Genomic DNA, 27994 nt, shown 5'->3' with positions numbered 1-27994 from the left:
TTGAAACTCATCGTGTTGTTGTATTTATAAGAATGTTATATTTTCTCGGTAGTAATGGGGCCCCTATAGAGGCGGTTCGTAAATATATTAGTAGTGCGCTAATAAATGATATTTATATACAGATGGATAAAAAAAGAGGAAAGAGTGTTCGCGTTTCTGGCGCTCGGAGCGTAGATCGCTCGTTACACTTTCTGTCTCTCCCTCCCTCTCACTCTCGTGCTATACGTCGGCCATCTTGCTCACAAGCGCATCCTCTCTTCGCGTAAATATCTTTTGTACTTAATCGATTCGGTGGTTTCGGATCCGGGCCGCGCGCGATAAATTCGCAACTCGCGGGCAAATCTCCCGATCGAAAAGGGCAAAAAGGGAAAGATACATTAACGATCAGACAAATTTGCCACGTCGTTGCGAGTCTGCGCGACCCGTGGCGGTTTTGCGACACGCTTCGTCGGTGATTCGGATCGTTTATCAGCGCACGCGTTATCGGATAGTCAGCCGTCTTTTGGTATCCACGTCACCGTTTATTTTCCTCGATTCTCTTCTTGTTCACCCGCTTGTTCCGATGCATCTTTTTGGCGTTAAAGCGTAAAGCCGCGGACTAAGCCCCTCTTTGCGAGCTGGGGGTGAAGGAGGAGTGTAGGCTCTTCTAGGAAACTTGGCGAAATAGCAAGAATATTTTACCTCGGTATATTTTTTTATTTAAATGTTTGGAAATTTAGGAATTTTGGGATTCGAGGATTTGAGAGTCGAAGGTTAAGGATTTAGAAGGTCCAGTAATTGGATGTTCAAGAATTTGAAGACTTGAGGGATGCTGATTTAAATATTTAGAAATTTAGAAATTTTAAATATTGTAGCACTTTCAGATTCGGTGATATAGAAATTCAGAAGTGTAACAGCTTGAAAATGTAATTGGAAATCTCAAGTTGGTACTTGATTTTGTAAGAAGCGTCCAAGGAGAGCCTACACTCAGTTAGAGAAAACTGCGAAACGACTATATTAGTGAGCAACGAATGTGAAATCCAAAGAAGCCAGCTCGCTCCCGAGGGGCATCGAGAACTTACATCGTTAATCTTTGGTATCAGCCATCGGGTGCGCCATTGCTCGGGTCATTCGTATACCGAGTTTTTCGAAAGGTCGTAGATTCGTCGTCCTCGCGATCGAAGTCGCGAACGAGCATCGACGATCGAGATTCACCTTATCGACAGTCTTTGCGGTTTCTCGATCGAGCTAATAGAGACGAATCGCGAGTAGAAATCATCGATTGGTCTGCGTATACTGATAGTCTTCGTTTTTTTTTAGCAGAGTCGACGATACAACAGCTATTTACAAGAAAACTCTGCCCCATTCGCTCTCTCCCTTTCTCGCCTTCGCACGCACACGCTTCATCCTCCCTCCAGAAATATATCTTACATAAATCGCCTAGTTTATCGTTACATGTTGTACCGTATATTACAAGATGTCCGTCTATCCGTGTGCGTGCACACGTGCACGATATCACGTTCCATGTCCTACCGTCAACATGTCATCCATAAATTTATTCATATATATTTCGCGATCACAGTGATTAATTCCCCAACCTCCCGAAATCGTTCGATCGCCCGGAAGCGTCCTCGAGATTCTTCACGGAGGTCGGATCCATTTCTCTTTTATCTTTCGTTCGTTGCGAACGACCACCCCCCGTGCATATTTGTGTTTTTCGTGTGGGTGTGTGTGTATATAATATATGTGTCTGTCAATCACTCTCCTCCACGCGGTATTCGTGTTCACTTGGCCACGACGCGTTACAGCCTCTCCTGTTCTCTTCGTTCCAGCCTCAATAGCCGCTGAGACATCTGAGCTTCTTCAAGGGGGGTGACACCTCGTTTCAGCTGGTCGGAGCTTGCATAGACATCGGTGGTGGCTTCACTGGTCCTAGTGCTGGACCCGATAAACCGTTGTTGTTCATGTCCCCCGGAGCTCGAGGACCACCGACCCCTATCGCCGTTCCGTTCACCGTTGGCGTACCCCCCGACATTTGACCCTGCAGCCATAAAATCACCTTCTCAGTTATAAGAACATCTCACCGATATACATTCTCTTTGCTTTTTATACCCCTTTCCTGTCAAGCTTTCAATATCACGATTGTGGAAGACTGTTCGGATATTATTGAATTATTCCCGAGATGTAACCTATCTTAATTCTTTGAAATTCTCCCTACATATGTGTACGAACACCCTTCTTTCAGAGACCATTTCGTGCACTCGTAATTATACACATTTCGAAAAGGTCCATAAAACTTTACGAGTCCGAAGTCATAAGAACAGTAAGAACATAAGCACAATTTAATTACAGGTTTAAAATCACGTAACACTAGTTTTAAAAGAACGCTAGCTTAAAACAATTAGCTTATAAAAGCTTTACTTGGTCTTTAAAAGCAATAATTAATGCAGACTGAAATATACAAAAATAAAACCTCTTCAACATTAATCACCAGCTTTGGAATTACCTTACAAAGAGTCAGAAATGACAGAAAATCCAAAAAAGCCTTAATCACAGACGTAAACGTCTAAATTTAGCAAAACGTGATTCTTTTCAAACGCTCTAAAGCTTTCTATCAGCGTTTTCGATTAAAACGCGACCCGCTCGTCATCGGACGCTTTTACGCGCGTATGTATCGTGAAAGGCTCCAAACGTTGTCAATCTCTTAACTTACGTTCGACACGTGATTATGTTGACCCACCGACTGGCCAAGTCCCTGATGAGGTTGCAGCGGATTGTGACCCGGATGCATGTTCTGCCCAGGCGGTGTCGGTGTTGGAGGCAGTTGCCTTTTGATGTACGCCAGCGAGGCGGGTGTTTGTAGTGACATATTGGCGAACGCGAGCCTCTCCTCGTAGTCGTACTCGCACAGGATTTTGTTCTCGCACAGATAGAATCGATCACCCACGCAAAACCTGGAATCAGAACCGGGGGTATTGTGTTTTCAGTTCGCTCGTAGTCTCATCTGTCGCTTCAATACCCTTACCGTCGGGCTTACCGTTCAACGCAATTACTCCTTTACACTTTTTAAATTCACTGAATTTAAGGAACTTAAGAACTTGGATATGGACGCTCTTGGAAATTTAGGAATTTTGGAATGTTTTTAATTGAAGTCGCTCTTGGAATGTTTGTAATTCAAGTCTCTCTTGAAATGTTTGTAATTGAAGTCTCTCTTGAAGTGTTTGTAATTCAAGTCTCTCTTGAAATGTTTGTAATTGAAGTCTCTCTTGAAATGTTTGTAACTCTAGTCTCTCTTGAAATGTTTGTAATTCTAGTCTCTTTTGGAATGTTTGTAATTGAAGTCTCTCATGAAATGTTTATAATTCTAGTCTCTCTTGGAATGTTTGTAATTGAAGTCTCTCTTGAAATGTTTGTAATTCTAGTCTTTCATGGAATGTTTGTAATTTAGGTCTCTCTTAAAATGTTTGTAACTTTAGTCTTTCTTGGAATGTTTGTAATTGAAGTCTCTCTTGAAATGTTTCTAATTCAAGTCTCTCTTGGAATGTTTGTAATTGAAGTCTCTCTTGAAATGTTTGTAACTCTAGTCTATCTTGGAATGTTTGTAATTTAGGTCTCTCTTGAAATGTTTGTAATTGAAGTCTCTCTTGAAATGTTTGTAATTCAAGTCTCTCTTGAAATATTTCTAATTCAAGTCTCTCTTGGAATGTTTGTAATTCAAGTCTCTCTTGGAATGTTTGTAACTCAAGTTTCTCTTGCAATGTTTCTAATTTATGAATTTGAAGATTGGAAAATTTAGATATACGAACTTTTGGTAATAGAATATGAAACTTTAGAAACTTGATAGTGTAACAATTTGAAGATGCACAAATTCCAAATATGAAAATCGTGAATCTTCAGAAGTAGATAACTATAGAACCTTCCTAAGAAATCAAGAAGCTTGAAAACTAAAATATTCCAAAATTGGTGTCTCCAAAACTTCCAGTCCAAAATCCCTGACAACCCCAGATAGCGCCCAAAATATTTCCCCTCCAAAGCCACAAAGAGCGATCATTTTAATTCGCAGAAAAATTACAAAAAAAAATCGACTACCCCGGAGGATAGACCGCCGGCGAGCCGCGTCGATAATCGGTTGATCGCGACGAAAAAAAATGGGGAAGTAAAAAAAAAACACAATGGTAAAAGGGTAGCCTGTACGAGCGGTGGATAACGAGCGTATCGCAACGTGTCGGACAAATAATTATTATCGGGCTTCTGTCCGCGAGCGGTCTCACATCCGCTTTGATCCCGGTAGGAAATACGAGAGCGAAATACGAGAGCGGCAGAGTCTGGTTCGAGGTAGATACTCTCATAATCGTACGGCAAATAGAATTATCGCGTTGCGAGCGGCCGTTGCCGGTGAGCATAGCTTATACCGGGTTTCGCTCGTTTCCCCCATTATACGCGTCGTCTGCTAAATGACGCTGTACTCCGATCCTCGTACCTTCTCTCTCGCCCGTCCCTTCTGCCACTTCCAGCCCTCTGTCCCTCTCTCTCGTCTCTACTGTTATTCAGCTGACCGTCACCTGCTGCTTTCTGCTCTCTGTTCGTTTTCAACGCACCATCTCCCCACGGTCTCTCAAGGTGTTCTCTATGCCAATTTGCCTATCGGCTAAATCGCTCGAGATTGTGCACTTTGTGCGCTTTGAGAAATCTATACCTTGGGAGGTCGCTTCTTGGAAGGGGATCAACGACCTGCAGAAGTCGTGCAAATTGAGGGATGAGGAGCTACTTGCTAGCGGAAGACAGATATTGTACGTATTCTATTTTTGTACCGAATTTTGTCTATCACGAAATTTATTTTGTCGCAATAGGGAGATTTTACTCTCAATTCGTGTTTAATATGGGTGCCTAACCTATGGGCTCAAGTGTCCGCCAAGGACGTTACTCAGGGGCTGTGATGTACACGTCTTGGAGGTCCATAGATATTTGACATTTTCAAGTTTAAAAATGAAAAAATTCAGAAAATCAATTTGCTGGTCTAAGAGTTTTACAGTTTAGAGATTTATAGAAGTTTAATTTAAAAATTTACAAACTAAAAAATTGAAAATGTAAAGATATAGAAACTGACTCTTTTGCCAAGCTTACAAACGAAATAATTAGTTAATCCGTAAATTAAGGGATGAAAAATGCGAGAAAATGAAAGGTAAAAAATTCATAAAGGTACATATACCAAAAATTTGTAAATTTTCGCGCGTGTTTAAACGCGAAGTGAAAATATTAAATTCTTTTCGTTGTTTGTCCAACAATGGAGTGGAAAGCTAATAGAGAGGATTCGATTGTACCCTGGAGCGTACAGCTCGAAAACGCTAGATAAAAGTGGAAAATCTGCGTGTATCGCGAGCTGGTATCGTGTCGGGACAGACAGCTGCACCGGTCGCGAGAATTAGAGGACCAGGATCAACTCGGCATTATTCGCGTGATCATAATAGAGAGTTCCTGGAACGAGTGCACTCGTGCAACATGATAATTCTGTTGGATCGCTGTTACGCGAGTATCTGCTTCGGTTCAGACTATCCGAGAAACGAATGCGTTGTGAAATTGTACGCTTGTTGATGCACTTTGCGGCTGAATATACCTGTTATTGTATCGAAATAAATTCTCGTATCGTCTGTTACATGCGCCATTACGATGTAATTCTCGAGGCAATTCAAACAGAAAACATTGAGTTACATTTGCAAGCTTTCTCCAGTACATAAACTTGAGGGTGCGATTACGAATGAAAATTCATAAATAAGATGTGGGATATCTATTTCTTTTGTAATTTAAAAAGAACAGGTGGCATGAAACTGATGGTGGGGATGATGGTAGGGTGATTACGAATGAAAATTCATAAATAAGATGTAGGATATCTATTTTATTTGTAATTTAAAAAGGACAGATAGCATGAAACTGATGGTGGGGATGATGGTAGGGTGATTACGAATGAAAACTCATAAATAAGATATAGGATATCTACTTTATTTGTAATTTAAAAAGAACAGGTAGCATGAAACTGATGGTGGGGATGATGGTAAGGTGATTATAAATGAAAATTCATAAATAAGATGTAGGATATCTATTTTATTTGTAATTTAAAAAGAACAGGTTGTAGCATGAAACTGATGGTGGGGATGACGGTAGGGTAATTACGAATGAAAATTTATAAATAAGATGTAGGATATCTATTTTATTTGTAATTTAAAAAGAACAGGTTGTAGCATGAAACTGATGGTGGGGATGATGGTAGGGTGATTACGAATGAAAATTCATAAACAAGACATAGGATATCTATTTTATTTGTAATTTAAAAAGAACAGGTAGCATGAAACTGATGGCAAGGATGCAACCCTAACTGCAACCTTTCGATGCGCAGCCATCGCGGTGGGCCGCATCGGCTGAAATATTAACTGACCGCGACCGCAGTACACGGAGTAACAGAAAAAAAATCACCGAGAGAGATGGAGTGCGCATAGAAAATTTCAATCTAGCGAGAAGAGAGGTCCTCTCAGATAACTCGGTTGAATGTTTAACGAGGGTCACCCGGCTTTGCGAAACCCAGAAGGACCGAGACGTCCGAGGATTGGAGAAAAATCGGATAGCAGGTCCCGTTGGAAACGTACGGAAGAGACGGAGAGAACGGACAGGAAGCGAGGTCAACTACGAATAAATAAATAAAATAACCGGTGCCAATGCGTGACCCCGTTAAGAGTCACTTTACGGGACGTGTTCGAGGCTGGTGCAGTTGTAACGTTCTTTCAGAGCCGGCCGGCTCCTGCGAAATAAAACATTCACCGACGCTCGCCTCTGTGAATCCTTTCTTTGAAGGGACACAGGTTTCTTGAATAAAATTTGCATCCGCTGCGCTCTCGCGATCGCGTACGGAGGTGGAGGGTGACCCCGAGCATCGTTACCGGTTTAATTTGTTTTGCGAGTATGATGAGACGCGTTTCCTCGATGACTACGAATCAGGGAATCGGGCAAATTGCGCTGGATAAATAACGAGTACTTCTTATTTCAGGATCCTTACAACTCTTTCATCTTTAAATCTCTACATCTTCATTCTGAATTCGTAGATTTTTAGATCAATGAATATCTGGGCAACAGATACATCTGCAGTCATCATGATGCTCTAGACTTCAATATATATATGGAGATATTATGTAGATCTTCAAATTCCTACTACTAAATATTAGTACCTGGACATGTAAGTCTGAGCAGATCTATTTCAAAAGACCAAAGGTCTGAATGAACAATGAACAGTTACTTAATTTTTAAATAGAAGTAAGTTATTTTTGGTCAACTGTAAGTAAATGTAACTATAAGAGTAAACGATAAGTGAACAGAGAGTAGAATCCCTGAAAAAGAAGTTTCAATTTGATGAGAATAATTGGTCACGTTTTAGCCGATACGGTCCGATATGCGCGAGTATGAAGAATTAGGGGAACATCGAATTAGCGACGGCACGGCGGCAAACTGTAATTTGTAGTCGGTGAGGGTATTAAGTGGGCGGTCGTTAAATTTGACCGGACGTCTTCTGGAGAGGATCGAAGAAGCGTTGAGGGGACGCGTATTCCGGTGGCGAGTATGGGTGCTCGAGGGAAAGAGAGAACACGAGAGAGAGAGCGTGAGAGAGAGATATCTAATTGGATCGGTAAATCATCCTCTAACCAGGAGGGTGGTAGGCTAGGCAACCCTTTATTCTGTGTTATTACAGTCTAAAGTTACCCCGTGTAATTGTTGCTGTTTAATTGCAAACTCTAAGTCGTCGCGTTACACGTCGCGGCGCCCCGCGTATAATTGCCCTCCTCGAGTTCAGCCGCTCGTTTTTTACCGGCGAAATAATTGGAAACGATCCCTCGACCGAGGGTAATATCTAAATCCGCCAAATCGACGGGCAAGTTGAATCAGTTCGTTTGTTGGGAAACTTTCGATCGGACTTTTACAACAATGGGAAGAACAATTGTCTTTTATGTAATAATAAAAAACTATATAATTTTTCAGTCCTTGAGTTTGAGGTGCATTGTCAATAAAAATATTACATAACCTTGAAAGTTAACATACGGAGTTTCTTTAACTGATATATTATTTTTATGATAATTTTTGTCAGCCAGTTATTTAAAAGGGAGAAAGATTTGGCAGTCGATTTCTTTTTACACGGTTCCAAAGAATAACTCTTTCTAGATATACTTGTTGAGCAGCGGTTCTCAGTACGCGGGAAACAGTACTCGGTATGCAGGAGCATAAATTTATGCAATGTACATATTTATATTATGTATAAATTCACGAGTTAAATTTAATTATTTCATTCATTAATAATCATACTAATCATGCTGTACTTCATTTTCATTTACATGACTGTTTCATTCCAAAAGAATATATGACTGTATTATAATCTTATAAATTTTTTATGCATTTGATGTACTTTATATGCTGTCGAAATTTGTAAATCTTAGTTACCTATAAATTTAAAGAAAGACACCAAGAATACCAGACCAAAATTCGTGTAAATAATAAAAGATCTTTGTGCAAATGTTCAAACATCATAAGAAGCGATGAAAACGTATAATCGAAGTATAATAAAAATGAGGTCTCGACCTAGGGCAGTACGAAAGCCGAGTTAAATACCCGGGTCGACGAAAAACGGGCAATCGTGGAGGCTATCGTGCCAGCTCTCGTCGCAAAAGCTTTCATCGGACCGCAAGAATGTCGCACGCGTGTACAGAGAGGGGCAGGGGGACGGGGTGGAGGCGGTGAATTACGAGACAAAAGCAGGTTTTCGTTGATTCCGTTGAAGTCGGTTGTGCCAGGCTGAACGCGACGATGCCTTGGGCATACCGGCGTGGCTCCGCCGCTGCCCGTTCGCCGACCCATTGTCGAAGATAGACAATGCCACGCGATAAAAACGTAAAATTGATGCTCTTTTGTTCGCATTGTTTGAGAAGCTGTACAACGTTTGTCGCACGCCTGGACGAGCCACTGTTATTGGCTCCAAACTACATTCTACCGTTCCGTTTCGCTCCCCTCCGCGTTGGCCGACCTCGTCCGCCACTTTGCTTTATCTCTTTCGCACCCCTTATACCCTAGACTCGTTGCCAACTCGCTTCTGCCCGCCGACTACCCGAAAACCTTTCTCGTTTCGTCAATAAGCCGGCATTGTGCTTCGCCACAGTTCCATAGTTTCGCCGTTTTACATTGACCGCTTTCAAACGCGGCTCGTTCTTCTCGATTTTCAACCCCCGGAGCTACGCTCCACCCACCGACCTTTCGTATCCTTCTTTCTCGATTTCTTGCCGGCTCTTCCGGGCGACTTCGCATTGTCTCGCCGGCCGGTGATCCCAACACGCGAGACGATATCGCGAGGCAATAAAATTCCGCGTCCCTGCAATTACTCGATGTCCGTAATTTACGCGTCAGGTGGTGAATCTTCAGCAAATTACGGGACTTTAATAAAACATGAACGGAGGGTTGCTATTTCAGAGATTGTTGAAAGGGTAGAATCGCGAGAAAACGAAAAGTCGCGAGCTATTTGGCATTTAGGGACCGTCTCGGCCGCCTGCGAGGAGCAATATGATACAAAAATGTCAGCAGTATCCAGATAATTACATAACTGGTCTCAGGGGTCGGGGTCACGGGGCGAGCGGAGGGGTGGGACACGGTAACGGGAATAACGGAACGAGAAGTTAGCCTCCTCCTGCGTAGAATGCTGGCGCAAGCGGAGGAAGAGAGGTCGCGACGGATAGAGTAGAGGGTGATTTCCCAGCTGACCTGTAAAGCAACTCCCGAGTGGACTGTGTCTCGCAAACCAGTACTCGCTTCTTTCCTTTCGTCCCCTGTATTTCTCTGCATCCTACCTTCGCCCGCCCCCCTCGTTGTTACTTTTGCATGCGCGATCGCCTTTCTCTCTTCCCATTGCTTTTCACCGCGGAACGAGGAAAATCGCGGAATTCCGTACTGACATTCAGTCAAATTACTAGCAAGATTTTTAAATATTTTTTCAACATGTCTCCCAATTGTCATATAATTTATCTTCATACACCCTGTATATAGCAACTGCTTGTTGTACATGAAGTTAGTCAAACAACCTCCCAATAATCTTCATACGTTCTGTATATAGCAACTGCCTGTTGTATATGAAGTTAGTCAAACAACCTTCCAATAATCTTCATACATTCTGTATATAGCAACTGCCTGTTATATATGAAGTTAGTTAAACAACCTCCCAATAATCTTCATACGTTCTGTATATAGCAACTGCCTGTTGTACATGAAGTTAGTCAAACAACCTCCCAATAATCTTCATACGTTCTGTATATAGCAACTGTCTGTTGTATACGAAATTAGTCAAACAACCTCCCAATAATCTTCATACACTTTGTATATAGTAACTGCCTGTTGTACATGAAGTTAGTCAAACAACCTCCCAATAATCTTCATACGTTCTGTATATAGCAACTGTCTGTTGTATATGAAGTTAGTCAAACTACCTCCCAATAATCTTCATACATTCTGCATATAGCAACTGATGCCTGTTGTACATGAAAGTAGTCAAACAACCTCCCAATAATCTTCATACATTCTGTATATAGTAACTGCCTGTTGTACATGAAGTTAGTCAAACAATACCCCAATAATTTTCACTCTGCAGAACTTGAAGTATTTTATAAAGTATCTTATATCTTAGACGTATCCTAGGGAGACGGTCCTTTAAAATAACCTATCTGTTGCATTCTAGTATAAAATAAAATAATTGAAAGTCGTGAAATGCTCGTTGTACATGAAGTTAGCCAAACAACCTCCCAATAATCTTCATACATCCTGTATATAGCAACTGATATCTGTTGTACATAAAATCAAACAACCTCTCAATAATTTTCACTCTGCAGAACTTGAAGTATTTTATAAAGAAGTATCTTATATCTTAGACGTATCTTAGGGGCACGGTCCTTTAAAATAAGCTATCTGTTGCATTTCAGTATAAGATAAAATAATTGAAAGTAAAATTGGTATGCAAAGGAGAATTTGAATAATGGTGTTGTGAAAGGGTGGACAAAGGATAGAGTATTTTCAATAAATTAACGTAGAGCATTAAATAGTTAAACTTACCGATGAGTGCACTGCTGACATGCAAAACAGTCGAGATGATAAACATTCGTCCTGGCTTTCATGACCATCTCGAACGCGGGTATGTGTTTGTTGCAAGCCGCGCAGTTTCCCGTGTTACCGAACAGCCTGAGGTAGTCCCTCTTGCAGAGGATAAGGTTGGCCTTGGTATACAGAGTAGAACCGACCTCTCCTAACCTACACTCGCAACACCCGCACTTCAGACAATCCTCGTGCCAGTACAGGTCCAAGGCCTTGAGGAGATACCTGAAGAACCGACCATAGTTTTCGTTCTTACCGACCAGCGTGATTATCATCCTCCAACTTGTTGTGTCGCGATTTTTGCTCTTTGCTCTTTTCGTTAGCCGTTCGTTGCATCGCTGCGTGCACGTATACGGCAACGGAAGTGGCAAATGCAAAAGCGATTGGACACGGTTCGCGGCTCACCTTTCAGTGATCGTTTTTCCACAGCCAGCGCATTCCTGTTGTGTGGTGCCATTTTTACTCGGCTCCGACTTGCTCACGTCCATCGTCATCGTGATTTCGGCTGGTACGCCGTCTGCAACACGCAAAAGAAACGGGGACTCGTTAAATTCGCCGCGCTATAAATCGTGTCTACCGCCGCTGCGCGGACAACGCGCAATAATGATCCGCGTTAATTGGACCGGTTGTCCGTCGACGCTTGCCAAATCCTCTCGAGCTCGTCTTCTGCGACGAATCGACATTAAACACGCTTCGTGCTAAATACTAGTTGACTGTTCAGGATCGAATGGACACTTTCAGAGCCCCGGACACTTGGAACCTTCGTAATCTTGGTCTTTAAAATTTCTTTGGAAATTTTGGGAATTCGGATCGTTCGATCACGGAGACTGTGACGTGACAAAATTATCATACATTTACATGTTAACCCTTTGCACTATTTTGACGAGTCTGACTCGTGACGCACTCGTACTTCGGCCGTGATCTATTTTACTCGAATTTTTAATACGCTTCAATTTGAAGTTTAAGTCCAATTATAATTTACATAGTCAACGATTGCATAATAACATATTGACATAACATTTCAAATTTGTTTGACTGTTTTAATATTGTAGCTGTAATTAGTCAGTTCTGACTGACGCACAAATAAGTCATGGTGCAAAGGGTTAATATCATAAGAGATAGTGAAAATTCTTGGAATATACTTAAATAAAGCAAAGGTTCGAAATAGTTTAGTCAGCGGGTTTTAATTATGCGAGTCGAAAATTCGAACAGGTTCGAAAGATCGACGGGAAGCAAGGGGATCGATCGCGGGAACCGTTCGAACGTAGGACGCGGGTCCGCGCGCGGTGAAAAGCGGCAAAGTACGGAGAGAGGAACACAGGGAGGAGCGTATTCGCAGGAACGAGCGCGTTCTAAAGGCGATTCGAGGAAAGGAGGAGGAGAGGGAGGAGGGTGGCCGGCTAAAATGGTGAGTGGGTGCTCGGCGAGGCGCGGAGGCTTAATTAATTAGCCGGATACTTTGAGTAACAATCCATTATTACATACAAACATCCTCCGCCCCGGGGCCGAGCTGTAGCTTTATGCTGCTAATTGGCCTTCTCAAAGCTCGGAGACCCGGGCACGAGTTATAAACGCCACTCCTCTAACTCGCCACCACCCCCGTCACTCCATCCCTCTTGCCTTCTCTGCCTCTTTCTCTGTTTCCTCCCTCTTCCGACCGTTTGTATCTCCTCTCTCACCCTCTCGCTGCCGTGCAGGCCCGTCGTGTGTCCTCCTCCCGGGTTCACCGGCACACTCGCGCGCTTTGCGATGCACGTAGAACCCGTACAACCCCGAGAACGGATACGCGAACGCGGCCACACGCGCGCGAAGAACGGGGGTGACAGAGTGAGGCCGGGGGTAGTTGGACAGGGACGGATGGTGGGAACGAAGAGGAACACGGCTCGACGTGAAAAAAAAGGGGGAGAGGAAGGTGTGGGTAGGCGGTGGATGGGAGCGAAAGGAGGGTAGGAACACAGGGGTCGAGGAGGAGCAAGAGGAACGACGGATAGCGCTAATAACGCGCTCGTGGCGCAAAAAAAAGAGGAAGGAGTATAATTGCCAGCCCTCGTGGCAGGTATTTTTCAAATAGGACCCCGTCCGTTAATTGGAGGGCAAATTAAAGAGGCGCCGCGGAGGAAAAAAACATCATCCCTCTGCCTCGTAACCCCTTGGCCCCCCTCTTAGCGTGCCCCACCTACGTCACTATCCAAGAGGCGCCTCGTGATTCGTCAAACGATCTGTGCGCTCCATTTTTTCTCTGGATTTATTTTCCTTTTTTTTGTTCCTACTTTACCTGTCTTCCTCTAACGACTTTAACTACTTTCGTTTGTGGTGGGTGGTCCCTTCTCCTTTCATTGATACTCTTCTCCACAGATTTAGGCTTCTCGACATTCAATTATTTTAGAAATTTTGGGCAATTTCAGATAATTGAAAAGTCTGATATTTAGAGATTTGGGAACTGGGTTCTATAACTTGGGATTCAGAGAAATCTGTCGGTATAAGAATTTTACAGTTAAACTTAGAATAATAAAATTGTAGAAACTTTCTTTTGGAAAATGAAAAAATTGTAAGTAAAGATAAATTGAACGTTTTAACGTCCGAAAATCGGAAGTAAATGGTGTAAGAACCCCTTCGGCAGTTCTTATCTAAAGGAAGCCAGCATTGCACTGGGTTGTACACGTATTCGATTCGCGAACAGCTACGAAATATTGAGTTTCAACGGATAAGGGATACGTGTGAAATTACTTGCTTAATTGCTTCGACGCTGGACGCAATTAAACGGGCTCCCTCAGCGCGCGGGAATCCGGACAAGTACCGGCCGATTCTTAATTGCATGTCCATGTTTCAACGCGTGGAAATATATAGAAGTTGGAACAAGGGAAACGCGGTGTAGGTGAGAATATCTGAAGTTTATTTTCGCCATGACGGTTAACAAGGATGAAAATTACAGTGTCGAGATAAACGAACTTCAACGCGTAAACTCGAACCCTTCTTTGAACGCGAAAATAGAGGGTGTCGTGTAACTAGCGGTACAAGTAAAAACCCGGTGATTCTACATGGGTAAGTAATTTAAAACCTGAAAGACAACTTTTTTCCCTATCAGATTTTGTTTCCGAGGAAATTGATACCGAAGAATCATTTAATACGTGCACGTTTAATTGCATACATAAAAGTGCTACGCGCCATGAAAATATCAATAAGAATAAATTTTAACGCGAAAATAATGAAAAATTTAATTACGTTGAAAACCTGATCGCTTTTTAAAAACGGAGAAATTCTAATTTTAATTTTTGGCAGAAAATGATCGCGTTTCGTGCAGACTGTAACGCGATACGTTATGTAAATCAATTTAACATTTCTGCGCGAGTCCAGCAGCGTAAAAACGGTTCCATAAAAAGTTAAAGTGCGGACCAGGATTGTATACAGTCAGAATCGGTGGATAGAATCTCGTCGTCGTTTCCAAGCCCCGTAATATTATGCAGAGGCCATTCTCTTACGTACGGACAAATTCGTCTCGGTCTTTCGAATAATACTTCCACCTCCACACACGGCCGCCCTCCAACGACCCTCCACCCTTCTCCTCTTTCCTTCTCTCTCGGTTCTTTTACATTTATTTATTTCCTAAACGTCCGTCCCCGCCGGCTACTTTATATTTGACATTTTTATTAAACCAGCCGGCAGCCAGCCCTGTCCTAAGCGACAGCGTATCCCAGGACGAGGCGGACCGGCGATCCGGGACACGAGACTGCCCAGGTTATCCCATATTGCTGTTAGGGCAGTTTCGTAATCTCGCAAGGGTGCCTCTTATATTGACCGAATAAAAAGTCGTGTCCGTCGCCGATTCGTCGATACCCACGCGTTTCAGCCGTGCAACCGATTCGCTACGGGTTACTTCAACCGAAAGACAGTCTGCGCCGGAAACGACGAAATACCCTCTCCGTATCGTGTTCGAAACCACCGTAACACGGTCCCGCCATAAATCAACTTTTCAATTTACGATTGCGTTACGTTCGAGACACGGTCCACCCCCTCGGCTAAGTCGTTTCTTGCGCGAGAACGATTTTACGCGACCACCCTTGGAATTTTTGTTCGAGGGGCTCCGACAAATCGACCACCGATACGCAACGCCGTATAATGCCGCGGTAAATCGACGGAATTAATTTCATTTTATCTAACGTTCATCGGCCGCGTCTTACGATAACGCCGGATCATATTGGATATCGCGGACGACAAATAACTGGACGCTAAAACTTCGATCGGTCGTAAACGGCGAGACATGGGCAAGTATACTGTATGTGGTAAGATTTTGTGGTTCAATGCCTTAGATAATTTTGTAATTTGAACAATCTTAATTTTTAACTTCCTAAGTTCTGAATTTTTGAACCTACACAAACATCCACATCTGTGTTCCTAAATTCTGAGGTCCCTAAACAAGTTTCTGAAGCCTCAAGTCCTTGAACGCCTAATTTTTGACTGCACAAATTTCCAAATTTTCTCTTTCAACCCCAAAACCCCTAAAATTCGTAAATCCTGTTCTCCGCGATTCCCAAACTTCTCAAACATCCAAATAAATCCAAGTCTCTAATCCCCAGATCCCAAGATCAAAATTTCTCCATTTCCCGGGAGCAATCCTCAGCAGCGAACAAAAGGTTAGTGAAGAAGGAAAAGAGCGAGTAGAATAAAAAACCGAGGGAAGTTGCGTGGCGAATGTAGTTAAAAAAGAGGGACTCGAACAGGAAGATGGAAACGCACCCTCGTCCTCGTCGAGTCACGTTCCGCATCTTGCTGCGTGTCCTTCGAGCCGGTGGTGGATCGAGCTTCGTAGCGAAACGAAGAGGCAAGGGTGATACGCGACGAGTTAAGGGGGATCGGGGGAATATAGCGCAGGATAGAGCAAAGTATAGGACAGGGTGCGGTGCGGCGCGTAACACGGGGCGGCAGGCACGACTGCAATTTCGGGGCTTAATAATGATCCCAGCCGACGGCTCAAGGCTGTATCCCGTGTCATTATACTGTGAAGTGGAGAGGCTGCTAATTAGTCATTAGCGTAGGAAAAAGACACCTTCAACGGGCTCGGTAGCTGGCAGGACGGGCGGCAACCCCATCCGACGTCGGACGGTGGTGCACAGGTACGGCGAACTTGAGCAAACAGGGTGTAGTTTCTAGCCTACGTCTAATTGGACCCTAGCGACGTAAGTTCTACTAATTGAGACCAGGCCTGTAACTATCAGCCGCGCGACAAGGGCCTTCGTAAATTCGCCGAGATCGACGTCGTTCGTGTACGCCGACACTACGCTATCGAGACACGCGCGCACAAACACGCGCGCACCATTTTGCGTCTCCTTTCGCCTCGCGGAACGTTGAACTTTGGCGCGGGAAAAAATCGGTATCTTGCCCACGCGCTTCCTACCGCCTCCTCCGAAAAACATCGGTGACATACTGCTCTCTTAATGCAAGAGGGTCTAAAGAGTTCCTCGACCTTTTTCGACTCCTAGACATTCTATGCCACATTTACCCGATTCCTCGGAAATGGAGCACTCTTATTTATTTAACGAATAAATCGTAATACTGCGGTAGCTGACACATATTCGAGATTAAGATACTAGATTCTAGATACTAGAATACTCGGTCAGGATCAGTTAAAATCCGATTACTGGAGATTGTCGAGAAGTTCGGATTGTACTTCGGATACCTGTTACTGGGCGTTAAGTTTTATTTCGGTTTACCGGGCTCCGAAATTTTTCTCGGGCCAAGTATTTCATAAACGTCCGCCAGCCGTGCACCCACTAATTTGCATCGTATCTGTGCGTGTATTTCATGGTCTAGAAGTTATTAGTTTTGCTCCAGTAAACGCGCGATACAGTTTGCAACCTATGACTAATTGGAAGTCGGTAACGTAGTTGCAAGTTTCGCTAATTGAGACGACCAGTTTAGTAACTACTAGAGAGCGCACCGAAGGGCGTTCCTGGGGAAAGGAAATTTCTCAAGGAGAATTCGAATCAACCGGCGAGCCTTAATTTCGCCCCTGCTACTACCCCCCTCGCAGCTGCCTCGTATACAGTGTTCACCGCTCGTACACCAAATTAACGTTTAATTAAGCATCGACGTTCAACTACGGCCTCGCAGCCGTTGATTTCTCCGCTCATAGTTACCGGAGATATAAAACGAAATCTCTTACCGTCCAATTAAACGACGCCAAGAAAACGCCTTTAATTGACCCAATTACAACGGCGTCTCGAAATTTTCTTCGACGCGAGAGACTGTCGCGGTTTCGTCGGAGATCAAGAATCCGTTGCCTGTCTTTTAATGACGATTCGCAAGTGGGAAACGGGAATGACGGAACAGCGGTTAACAAACGCAGTCGAGCGAGCCTCGACGAGCAGCTTTCGTCCTGAGAAAGGTCCTCGAAATCGGAACAACGCGTCCCACAGTCGCGAACGAATCTCTACGACGAGAAGACGTATAAATTTCACAGCGACCGCGTAACGAAGCCACCAGGGGCAAGAAGAGCAGCAGCAGGGAGAGGAAGAGACTCAAGACGAAACTGCAAGAGGTGAATAGACATTGGCGTAACTAGGGATAGGCCTGACATCTCAAATGTAGACTTCACTTTGTATCGACTCGCACATTATAATTTTAATTCTTCTTGATATTTTTAAGAACTAGTTACAATTGTTCATATCAAGCTTTAATATATTTCTCTGTTATAAATATTCAAGCTCTATGTCTCCAGATTTCTGTATCAAATTCTATAATTTTAAAATCTCTGAACCTTCAAATCCAATTTTTTCTATGCTGCAAATTTTTAAATTCCTAACCTACCGACTATCTTAACATCTGCACCCCAAATTCTCGAGCACCTAAATTACAAAATTTTGTGTTAAATAAGTCATAAAACTTCGACAGTAAAAATTGTGAAATTTCGATATGCTTGACGTGGATGCGCGACGAATAAGAGACACCTGTCGTGGGACAAAAATCCTAGTTACGCCAATGTAAGTAGAGTGGGAAAGGAGGAAGATATAACGTAACAGTGGCGAAGAAAGAGAGAGTGAGCGAAGAAGAAGGGGAAGGTAGAGCCAAATTTTAATTTCACCCCTAACAAGGGAAGGTACGGAGTAGAGTGCTCCTCGGCCCCTTCAGGACCATGGTATTCCATCCTTCAGAATCATTATATCGCCAATTAGAAGATAGCGGAGCTCGCCGACGCCTAACAAGCTTCCTGGGGAGACAGATCTCTTCTCGATCCTGCCGTTATATGCGCAGGCAACCGTGGCGACAGTGCTGTCTTCGTAGCGAGCTCGTTATAAAATATCCTTATCTTTCTCTCCGGTACGCGTGCCAGCGTTGCCATCTTCGCGCGTGACCAGATATTTTCGAAGCTTCTCGATAATTAGCCGGTTAACGATTATCGCCGGCTGCGAGGTAAAATTTTACAGCGCGGAGAGCTCGTCTGTTTATTTGGTCTCAATTGAATTAACGGGACGGCGGCTGCGAACCGGGCGGAAAAGAGAGAACGGAGGAAAAGGATCGTATTAAAGAACGATAAAGAGATAATAGTCTCGGCGTTCAATTTTCAATTCTTTTCATTGCGCTTCTTATTCGTTTGCGGCTTATTTTCCACTTTCGTAGATTGCATCTAATATCAATAAGAATGATTTCTTGTTTGAGGCTTTCGCGAACGACGACCGCGATATATCGAGACAACAAGGGGGTTGTCGGTGGTGGAAAGCAAAATAGAATTCGATGGAATGAAGAACATGGGGATAGATGGCAAACGGATGCGCGTGGATGTCGACGCGGATAGGGGAGAGCAGAATTCAATTTAAACTTATTTTCGTTCCGACGATGCCTCGGATGGCAAGGAGAATGTTAAAAAGTGGCCATTTTCGAAACACCGCGGAAAAATTCATGCCGAACATTTAACCCGTTTTACAACACTTTTATCTCTTAGACATTAACAATTTTCAATTGAACAAAATTTTTCTTTATTATATATTATTAATCTCTCTTCATTGTATAGTAACATACTATTAATGATATTAACATTGCAGAAGTTATGAAACGAATGAAGTGACTATCTCAAATTTGTTCATTCAATTTATGATTACAAACAGCAGTTAGCTCTAATAGGCCCTGAAACTCTCTCCTATAGTCCTGAACCCTTATGAAGAGACAATGCTAACCAGATGACTCGTACAGAAATACGAAAAGATTAAAAATTAACCTTGAAAGTAATGTGGTAACCACGTGACGATAGAGACGAGTCGAAGTTTATTAGCGTAGAGCCACCGGATTTGTTGATCGCCTTTCGGATCGCCGGCGAACGTGATGTTTACTGTTCGAAGTCGGGCAAAATATTTGCGCTATAAAACGCCCGCTGAATATTCCGTTCACGCGAGGAAGTGGTCGACCCGATGACACAGAGACACGTGTTTCGAATTTCGCGATTGTCATTATCGCGCCACGCGGCCAAGGTACGCGCCTCGCACCGGTCATATTTATTAATAAGCTTTCTCTATTGTCGACCGAAGGACCATTCATTTCGCCGCGTTCCCGCTTCATAATTAATAGTCGATGCAACGCGATAAAACAGCAAATTAATTACGTACCTCTGGCGAAGAATACCAACTCGCGGCTGCATAATCTCTGCCATCGTTCAATCGACACCGCGATCGATATTCCTCGCAGCTACCATTTCTCATTTGCACGTGATTTTGTAGATGAGTAAAAAGAACGGGAAGTACGTTTAAAAAGTCTTTGATAGGACATTGACGAGCTTTAGAGTTCTTTAGAATGAGGAGATGGAACGAGAGTAGGAATCTAACGGGCAGTTATCGGACGTGTGAGCTAACGAGCGATCTGGCGTACGACGATCTTGTGATATTCTTATGTGATGTCCTAACTAACACTAACATTAACTAAAATTATCTAACATTAACGTGAATACTCTGACACAGATCTAACGTGTGATACTCTGATAAGTAACCTTGCGTGTGGCAATCTAACAGGTAGTTAACTGCTACGTTAACATCACAATACATAGTAAACATATGGAAGCAAACACGTGAACTGGCATATAGCGATCGAGTAGTTATTTGGCGCGTGGCGATCTGGCGAACAGTTAACTGGCGCGTGGTAGTCTGACGCGAGGTTAACTGGCGCGTTACGATCCACGTGGCAAACTGACGCATGGCGATCTAACGCGTGATTATCTGCGTGGCGATTTAACTCGTGGTAATTTGATGCATATCGATTTAACACGCGTTCATCGTTACATATCGATTTCGCACGCGCTGTAGATTAGCGCTGTTAGAATACATAACCGCGTGGCGACACGTAGACGACATAACGCAACGCTCCCAAAAATAGTTACGTGAAAGAAATCAGTGAAGCGTTAATTTCGATCGTTTTCCGTATCTTTTCCATTACGGCGATCGCTAATCGGAACGACAAGAATGTTATGGCGAAAAGTTCGTACCGCTTCAAAGTCGTTCGAGGTAAAATCGACGCGATACACTTTTCTCGGTAGGCAATATTCATAAATCACCGTTCAGCCCACCCCGGGCCCCCTCTTATATACGCTTAGAATAAGCACCCCTTTTCCTGATAGAGGGATGCAGCGCCGAGGTCAACTCCCTTCCCCTTCCATCTTTCTTCGAGCGGAGAAGGGCACCGAACGAAAGAAAGCGAGGAGAAAGAAAATAAGAGAGAGTCAGAGAACGGGACTCGAAGAACGGCGTTACTCGTTGCTACGGGACTCGTCGAGAGGGGGTCGGTCTCAGATTCTATTAAGATCTCAGTAAGTCTTGTTACACGGAGAGGCCACGCCGCAAATCTCGCAATAAAACAGCCACCGGTATAACACCGATTCAAGCGACCGTCTAGCGACTGTGGCCGGATCGTCGTGACGGCGGCGGTCGGCCGCCGTCTGCGGCGTCGCCGCCTCCTCCTCGTACGTTGCCAAACAACCCTCCGCAGGGGGTCCATTCGCCCTGTGGATGCAGCACGTACACCGGAAACGGAAGTCTCGGTTAATCCGGGAGAAAACTGTGGCTATCGGTTATCCGACCGTTTCTCCAATCGCTTTAAATCGCTCGTTCTTTGATTTACCTCGATCCGGCACTACCGAATCTGGCTAATTTGCGACCAACTTTTCCTGGGAGATCTACAATCTTAAACGAATCGCGTTTTTTTATCCCCTCGATGAAGTTATGTACTGATTGTACTTTTTGTGGGGACTTGAGGACGAATTTTTAATATCAATTTTATTTGCAAATTTTGTAAATTCTTGCGAGTTTAAGCTGAGTAGATTTTTGTCTGAAGAAAAAGTTATACGTCTTAAAGATACGTTGGGACATACTTGAGATGGCATACGAACAAGTATGACATGTGATAAGATATGGGATGGTTAACATGTATATGTGATAAGATGTTAAAATATTTAAAGTAGTTTCACGAAATTTTAAATAAAATTTTAGATTTTATATTTGATTGTAAAAATGTCATTCAATGATCACCAGGCTACCCAAGAATAAAGACAAATATCGTAACTCAGAAATGAAATACAGAATTTCTGAGACAGACCATTGAACGGTTATTCAAACAAGTAGATCCAGAAAAGGGATAGCTCGCCCCAGTAAGGGAAGAACTTTATTTAGTTCGTGTTATGACCTGAACCAAAGTTACAGTCCAGCGCTAACTGTATTTAACTTGTTCCTGATAGACCTAACTACGTCTAACTCGCTATAACGCTGTTAGTATTGATATTCCCATTGCACTATTCCGCACCGACGATTTATCTAAACCGGATTCAATCAACCATTCCAGTATCTCTATTACTTGTTCCAGAAAGAATTACCATATTCCACTCGTAAGATTATACTACCTGTTCCCGACTTTTATTTCGCTTAATCGATAGCAGTTTATATTTCATTTTCTCGATTGCTGATAATACTTGTCCGACCAGTATCGACACCCACAGTTGTCCACGGTACGGCTGTTAGAAAAACTCAAAAGTCTTATGCAAATAAATCTCATTTACCTAAAACGCCTCCTGATATGTAGATCATGTACTTGAGAATATTTAAAAAGATCTTTCACAAGTCACAGTTTTAATATGCATGCTTGTTATAGATCTTAGTTTTTATTTGGAAGTAGAACTTAAATGTTGTGTACTTTTGTAACTGTATCGACTGTTCGGTTTGTCTGACCACCCACGATTTCATTCTACTTGTCTGACCTATACACTATTTTCCTTTTTCTCGACTCGCAAATTTTAAACTAAATCTTCACTTTTTCAGTTTCTCAACTTTTCAGTTCGCAGTTTCTCAAACTTACGAGTTAAACCCCAAATTTTCCCAATTTTCAAGTTTGCAAATCAGATTCCCAGATGTCGAAGTTTCTAAATTTCCAAATTGGCGCATTCCTAGGTATCCACATGTGAGATATATCACCGTGTCACTTGTATGCATTTTCAAAGACACATCACTCTACCCACCATTACTATTCTTAAGGCACGTTAATAACGCAATGTACCTATTTAGACAACACAACGTACCTATGACACAACGTATCTAAATGACCCACACACGGAATCCGAATTTTGACAAAAGTAGTCTACAAGTGACCTTGTTACCGCCACGTACGAATAATCCTCGGTAAATAGCGGAACTAAATAAAGGAGACAATGAAAGCATAAAAGGTAAATATGAAGATCGATGGCGGGAGCGTGGCAAGTACGGCAGGATCTTTCGGGCGTTCAAGATCGAAGGAGCCGGAAGGGGCGGCTCGGCCTCCGGGCAAGGGTCCGAAATCAATCAAAACATTAATTGAAAGAGCCGAGAAGACAACGGCGCCCGGTCGGCTAAGGCGGTAGCTACGGATGGTCTTGATAATCGAAAGATATCCTTGGCCAATAGCTGGCACGGTCGAGCAACGACCACGGGCAAGAGAGACGGAGAGAAGACAGTGCGAGAGAGAGAGATTCGACGGAGGAAGAAGTTTCTTCTCCGTTCGTTTGTTCGGGACGTCCGGAAGCGGAGAAGAAAATTCGCAGCACGAAGAGACCGAGAGTCGCGCGACGCCGATAGCGAGGCCGTGTCGGGAGATGGGAGAAACGTTTAACAAAAGGAACAAAGTCTTTTTAGACCGGTGACACGAAACGGGCCCTCATTGTTCGCGGTTTAGGGCGCGGAAGCTCACCCTATACCGCGAATCACCCTCTCGATGCACGCTCAAACGATCCGAGAAAATAAAAACAAATTGTGGAGTTTTGTACCTGTTAGGGGTGGGAGCTTGGAGGCTTGGAAATTCGTGGTTTGGAATTTTTTTAAATTTGAGATTTTTGAGGATTTGAAGGTTTGAGATATTTGGGGATGTGGGGATGTGGGGCTGAGAAGTTAGGGAACTTGTGGATTCGGGGGGTGGAAATTTAGAATATTGAGAATTTGAAGAGTTGAGAGTTTAGGAATTTAGAAATTTGAGAGCTTAGCAGTTTGGAATTTAGTGGATTCAGAAATTGTGGAATTTGGAGTTTGAGGATTTGTAAATTTCCAAATTTCCAAGCTTTTAAATTTGTAAATTTCCAAATCCTCAAACTCCAAATTCCACAATTTCTAAATCCACCAAATTCAGTATTCCCAAATTTCCAAATTGCCAAGCTCACAAATTTCTAAATTCCCAAACTCTCAACTCTCCAAATTCTCAGTATTCTAAATTTCCACCCTCCCGAATCCATAAGTTCCCTAACTTAAAAACTTGAAAATTCAGAAAATTTGAGAATGAAACATCCAACCCAGAAATTTGGGAATCACCCAAATGTTAATGATCCAAAAATTGACCATACAATAAACGAATAAACCTGGAATTTGTAAATGTATCCGGTTAAAGGTAAAATTGGATGGAACCGCATCGTCGCCGAGCGTCGACCACAGAAGTTTTTCTTCAAAAAATTGTTTATCGACCCGCGAACTCGATCATTCAGCCCGGTTGATTCGATTCGATGGTAATGTACCGCAACCACTGCTAATAGTACACGGGACAGTTAATGAACGCGATCTCTATTCAATTGTGGACCGGTGTTATTAGTAGAAGCGAACGTAGCCGCTTTATTAATTAATGAATCGATTTTAGTCGGTGGCCGGTTAATTATTCAACGTCGGTCGGCATCGGTGCAACTGCAAATGGTTCTTTAATGATCAGAGAGGGGACAACGATATTGCGAGTCGCGACCGCGCTTCGATTAAACGCGCGCTCAAACCGTGCGGAAACTACCCTCTCGCGAGCCGATCTTCCAGGGGCGAATCGACCCCCGAAATTCGTTTTACCCCCGATTGCCTTATCGAGTCGCAACCACTGCGCCGTGGTGAACGAAACGAATTAAAGTTCGGGGTTAATTATATTCCCGTTCGCGTGCGCTTCTAGTCCGCCCACTTCAACCCTCTCCGTAGCGTTAAAAATTAGACCGGATACTTGCGTGTATGTTTCAAAAATAACTCTAAAAAGTCGCATAATCTCTACTGTTACAAAATACACATCAAAACTATTATACTAATCATCTTACACATCATCTTCATGTTTCAGTGCTTTAGATACTGTATATGTATATGTATAATTTATATACTGCATATGTATATAAATACATTTGCTGATAAAACTGCTGATTTATAAATAAAATTTATGGGTAAAGTAAAATGTTTGAGAAAGAAATTCTGCAAATGTGATTTGAATTTTTCTTCTTCATAATTTGATTGATAATTTGAAAGCTAGTTTTTGTTTCGCCAATATGTGAGGCTCGTGGAAAGTGTAGCAACAGAGTGGTAATTACGGAAGCTGTGCAAGGTTTCATCCAATGTATTATTGAAATTGGGGAATGTGTTAGGTTGTGAGGGAGACTGTACCAGCGGAGGATAGTAGGAGTTGTTTGAAAAATCTTGTAAATGGAATATTGGGGGCCGACGCCCAGAAGGACGCGGCACTGCCACCTGGCGGAATGCCCAAGGACCCATGGGAAGCTTCAATCGCCGTAAAAGCAACGCCTCTGGATGGGAAAGGGGAGCGAGCGAGGGGATAGAAGTTAACTTAGAAGCTCGCGCGCGGGTGGATCGCGTGTACGGGACGAGGAGGAAAAACGAACGGTTCGCAACGAGTGGAAGAAAGAGATAAAAGAAAGAAGGTTAGAAAGAGAAGGATCGAGGGTAAGAAAAGGATAGGTTACGATGGTCAGTCCCGGAGATACACGTTCGACCGGTGCACCCAACTTAAGAGGATTACATTTGATATTTCGATCGGGCAAAGTGGCTTTTTATTGGACATTCGCCTCGGAATTATCGCTGACGCGTGTCGAAAGACATTACGTGTGGCCGGCATTATTAAATTATATCGCCACACCATGGTTCCTTATAATTTCCTCCAGGAAGCGTACCGTAAGCGATCGGGAAGAAACGATCGAAATAAATATTAATTGCGCCATTATCGCGGTTCATTGGATAACCCCGATTCAATTTGCGCGACTAAAAGGAAGAACCGACTAAAAGAGACAATTGCCGCGAGTCGTGCGTCGTGTTGCAACGGCCACGTTGCAAACGACAGCAACAACAACAGCGACATCGACGCGACACGAGGAGCAACGTCACGGTCATACTTCTGCTTTTAGCCGGAGCTAATTAGCCGCACCAATTTGTCGGTGTAAAATAAACGTTTGCCTCGCTCGACCGTCTCCCTCGCTCCAGTTTTCTCAATTTATTTGTGCGCTCACGGAGCATACCTCCACACAGGCGATCGCTCGTCTGTGCACCGTCCAAAAGCCTCTTCTCTTTCTCTCTCGCGGCCGCTCTTTCCCTTTCCCCGTGGACTTCAAACGAAATAATTAAGTCACTCCGTTCGGGAGGACGACTAACGAGACCGCCGTCGCTACTAAAACTGGCACCAATTATTGAAATTCAAACGACCGAATATCTCTCTTGCATTTGTGACTAACCGAAACGGTCGATGCACGCACCCCTTCCGCCAAAAAATTTACTAATTCTCCGCGCCAAATTTGATCTACTGCATCTTGGAATTTTGCTATTAGGTTTGGAGAATGACTCCCTCGTTTGGTAATTTGGGAAGTCAGAGACTTATGAATTTAAACAATTTGGACTCTGAAGAGTTGGGACATTTTGGACAGCGAAATTTGAGGATTTGGGTGTCTAGGATCGATGGACAAAATTAGGAAAAAAGAAATGTAGAGATTTGAGAGTTTGGGAACTTAGGAGAATTCAAGAATTTAGGGGTTCGAATATCTGAAAGTGCAAGAACACAAAACTTGAAGATCTACAAATTTCTAGACCTAGAAATTTCAAAGATCGTGCTTTTCGAATTTGAAAATTGATCGAATCATGAAAAAGGTAACGCAATAATTTAGAATTCCACGTCGAGACGAGTGTACAGCTTTTTATTCGATAATTCATGGCCCTCGCGCGTCAGAAACGGTGAATGAAATTTTTTTGTTCGCGAGTTTACGTGGCGGGCGATAAGCATCGGTTGGCAGCGTTTCAGCGTCATTAAAGCGAATGACCGGTATTCCATTCGTAATAACGGCGACATTATACGCTTTATAAACGCGATACCCGGCAAAATGTCACGTTTCGCATGATAATTCTGACGGTTGATTGAAAAATTCCCGCTACCGCGAGACCACGCTGATCGAGCGCCACCTCATGCTGCGAAACTTACTGGAACAATGTGCCAGCATTTTACGGGATGCAGATTAAGTACGCTTCTAAGGAATCGGTATCGTTAACGGCAACCATACGATCGCGTCGACTTAGACGACTTTAACGAGGTCCACACTGGTGATTAAATATTAAAGCGAAATACGCGAATCGTAGAAAGAGAGATTTTAGAAGTCATCCTTCATTTTGTCTCTCTCGCGATTTTTTGACTGTCGGCTTTGGCGCGCAAATCCGATTACACGGAGTTTCATAATAATTTTAAAGCGACTGGAAAGAATCAGACGATCAGAATTTTTATTCGGTTTGAAAAAGAAACGACCTAATTTCTGTCACATTCTGAAAGCGTTAACACATAAACACGACTGTACTTGAATTTAAAACTGAACATACCGGTACATTTGCTACATGTCTTAAATAAAAATATAATTCTAATAATCTATATAAATAGAATTGCTATCACTTTGGACGTTATACAGAAACAATTGTCTTCAGGTGTATACTTTTAGGAAATTCAAAACTCTTCTAGTAAATAAGCCTGTATCTAATCAGTCTAACACTATTAGAGTGATACTGTTGTAGTAAATGCGGTGTCCTTGAAGGGGTAAAGTCAGCACCTGATCACCAACATCAGGTATCAGATCAACAACATTCGTACACACAAGTATCGGTATGCGAAATATAATCGATTCAACGTCGTTCAAATGTAGCGCCGTTAAATGACAGCCTTAAAATTTCAATTACACGTTTTATTACTCGCTGCAGCTGCATCGGCTGTCACACCGTCTGACAATCCCCGTCACGTTACATGCAATCGAGGTATTGTAAATAAACGATTTTATCGAAATTTACCTGCCAATCCGCAAAGTACGAGCCAGCTTCTCCGAACACCTTGTACCGTGCACTCTTCGTATACCCTCCGTCACGTGACACTACACCAACTGCACAGAACAACGTTCACTGTTTGACATTCGCGTAGGCCTCGCCATCAAATCGGAACATGCGAATCAGATCTCGATCGGATATATCTGTTTACTCCGAGACAAAACGGGACATCCCGCGTCTGAACACCTTGAACCGACCAGAGCAAGCAACGGAGCTCACGAAACCGCCTGATCGGCGGTCGGTTGTAAACTGCCGAGTACCGCGTGCGACCGCGG

General features: G+C 43.2%; 2 protein-coding genes across 2 annotated transcripts in view; both read right to left on the bottom strand.

Moving 5' to 3' along the window:
• On the bottom strand, positions 1–27989 carry LOC100876537 (LIM domain only protein 3). The gene is made up of 5 exons (XM_012282810.2): positions 27687–27989; positions 11545–11656; positions 11101–11364; positions 2693–2933; positions 1–2020 (listed from the first exon to the last, which is right to left on the bottom strand). Exons 2-5 carry the CDS (start codon positions 11631–11633, stop codon positions 1865–1867), a joined length of 750 nt encoding a protein of 249 aa, XP_012138200.1. The 5' UTR covers positions 11634–11656; positions 27687–27989; the 3' UTR covers positions 1–1864.
• LOC100876425 (LIM domain only protein 3) overlaps positions 1–27994 on the bottom strand; it is a 190215-nt gene that overhangs the window by 123028 nt on the left and 39193 nt on the right. The gene's annotated exons all lie outside the window — the stretch shown is intronic.

The sequence above is a fragment of the Megachile rotundata genome, chromosome 12 (genome assembly GCF_050947335.1).
Source record: "Megachile rotundata isolate GNS110a chromosome 12, iyMegRotu1, whole genome shotgun sequence".
Classification (NCBI taxonomy): domain Eukaryota; kingdom Metazoa; phylum Arthropoda; class Insecta; order Hymenoptera; family Megachilidae; genus Megachile; species Megachile rotundata.
This window is presented reverse-complemented; position numbering and strand designations above follow the sequence as displayed.

Bases quoted from the DNA above. Each gene is read 5' to 3' on its own strand.
- LOC100876537 (XM_012282810.2), bottom strand. From the start codon at position 11,633: ATGACGATGGACGTGAGCAAGTCGGAGCCGAGTAAAAATGGCACCACA. The intron at 11,365-11,544 runs GTGAGCCGCGAA...TCGGTTCTTCAG, and splicing joins GGAAAAACGATCACTGAAAG to GTATCTCCTCAAGGCCTTGG. The intron at 2,021-2,692 runs GTAAGTTAAGAG...TTATGGCTGCAG, and splicing joins AACATAATCACGTGTCGAAC to GGTCAAATGTCGGGGGGTAC.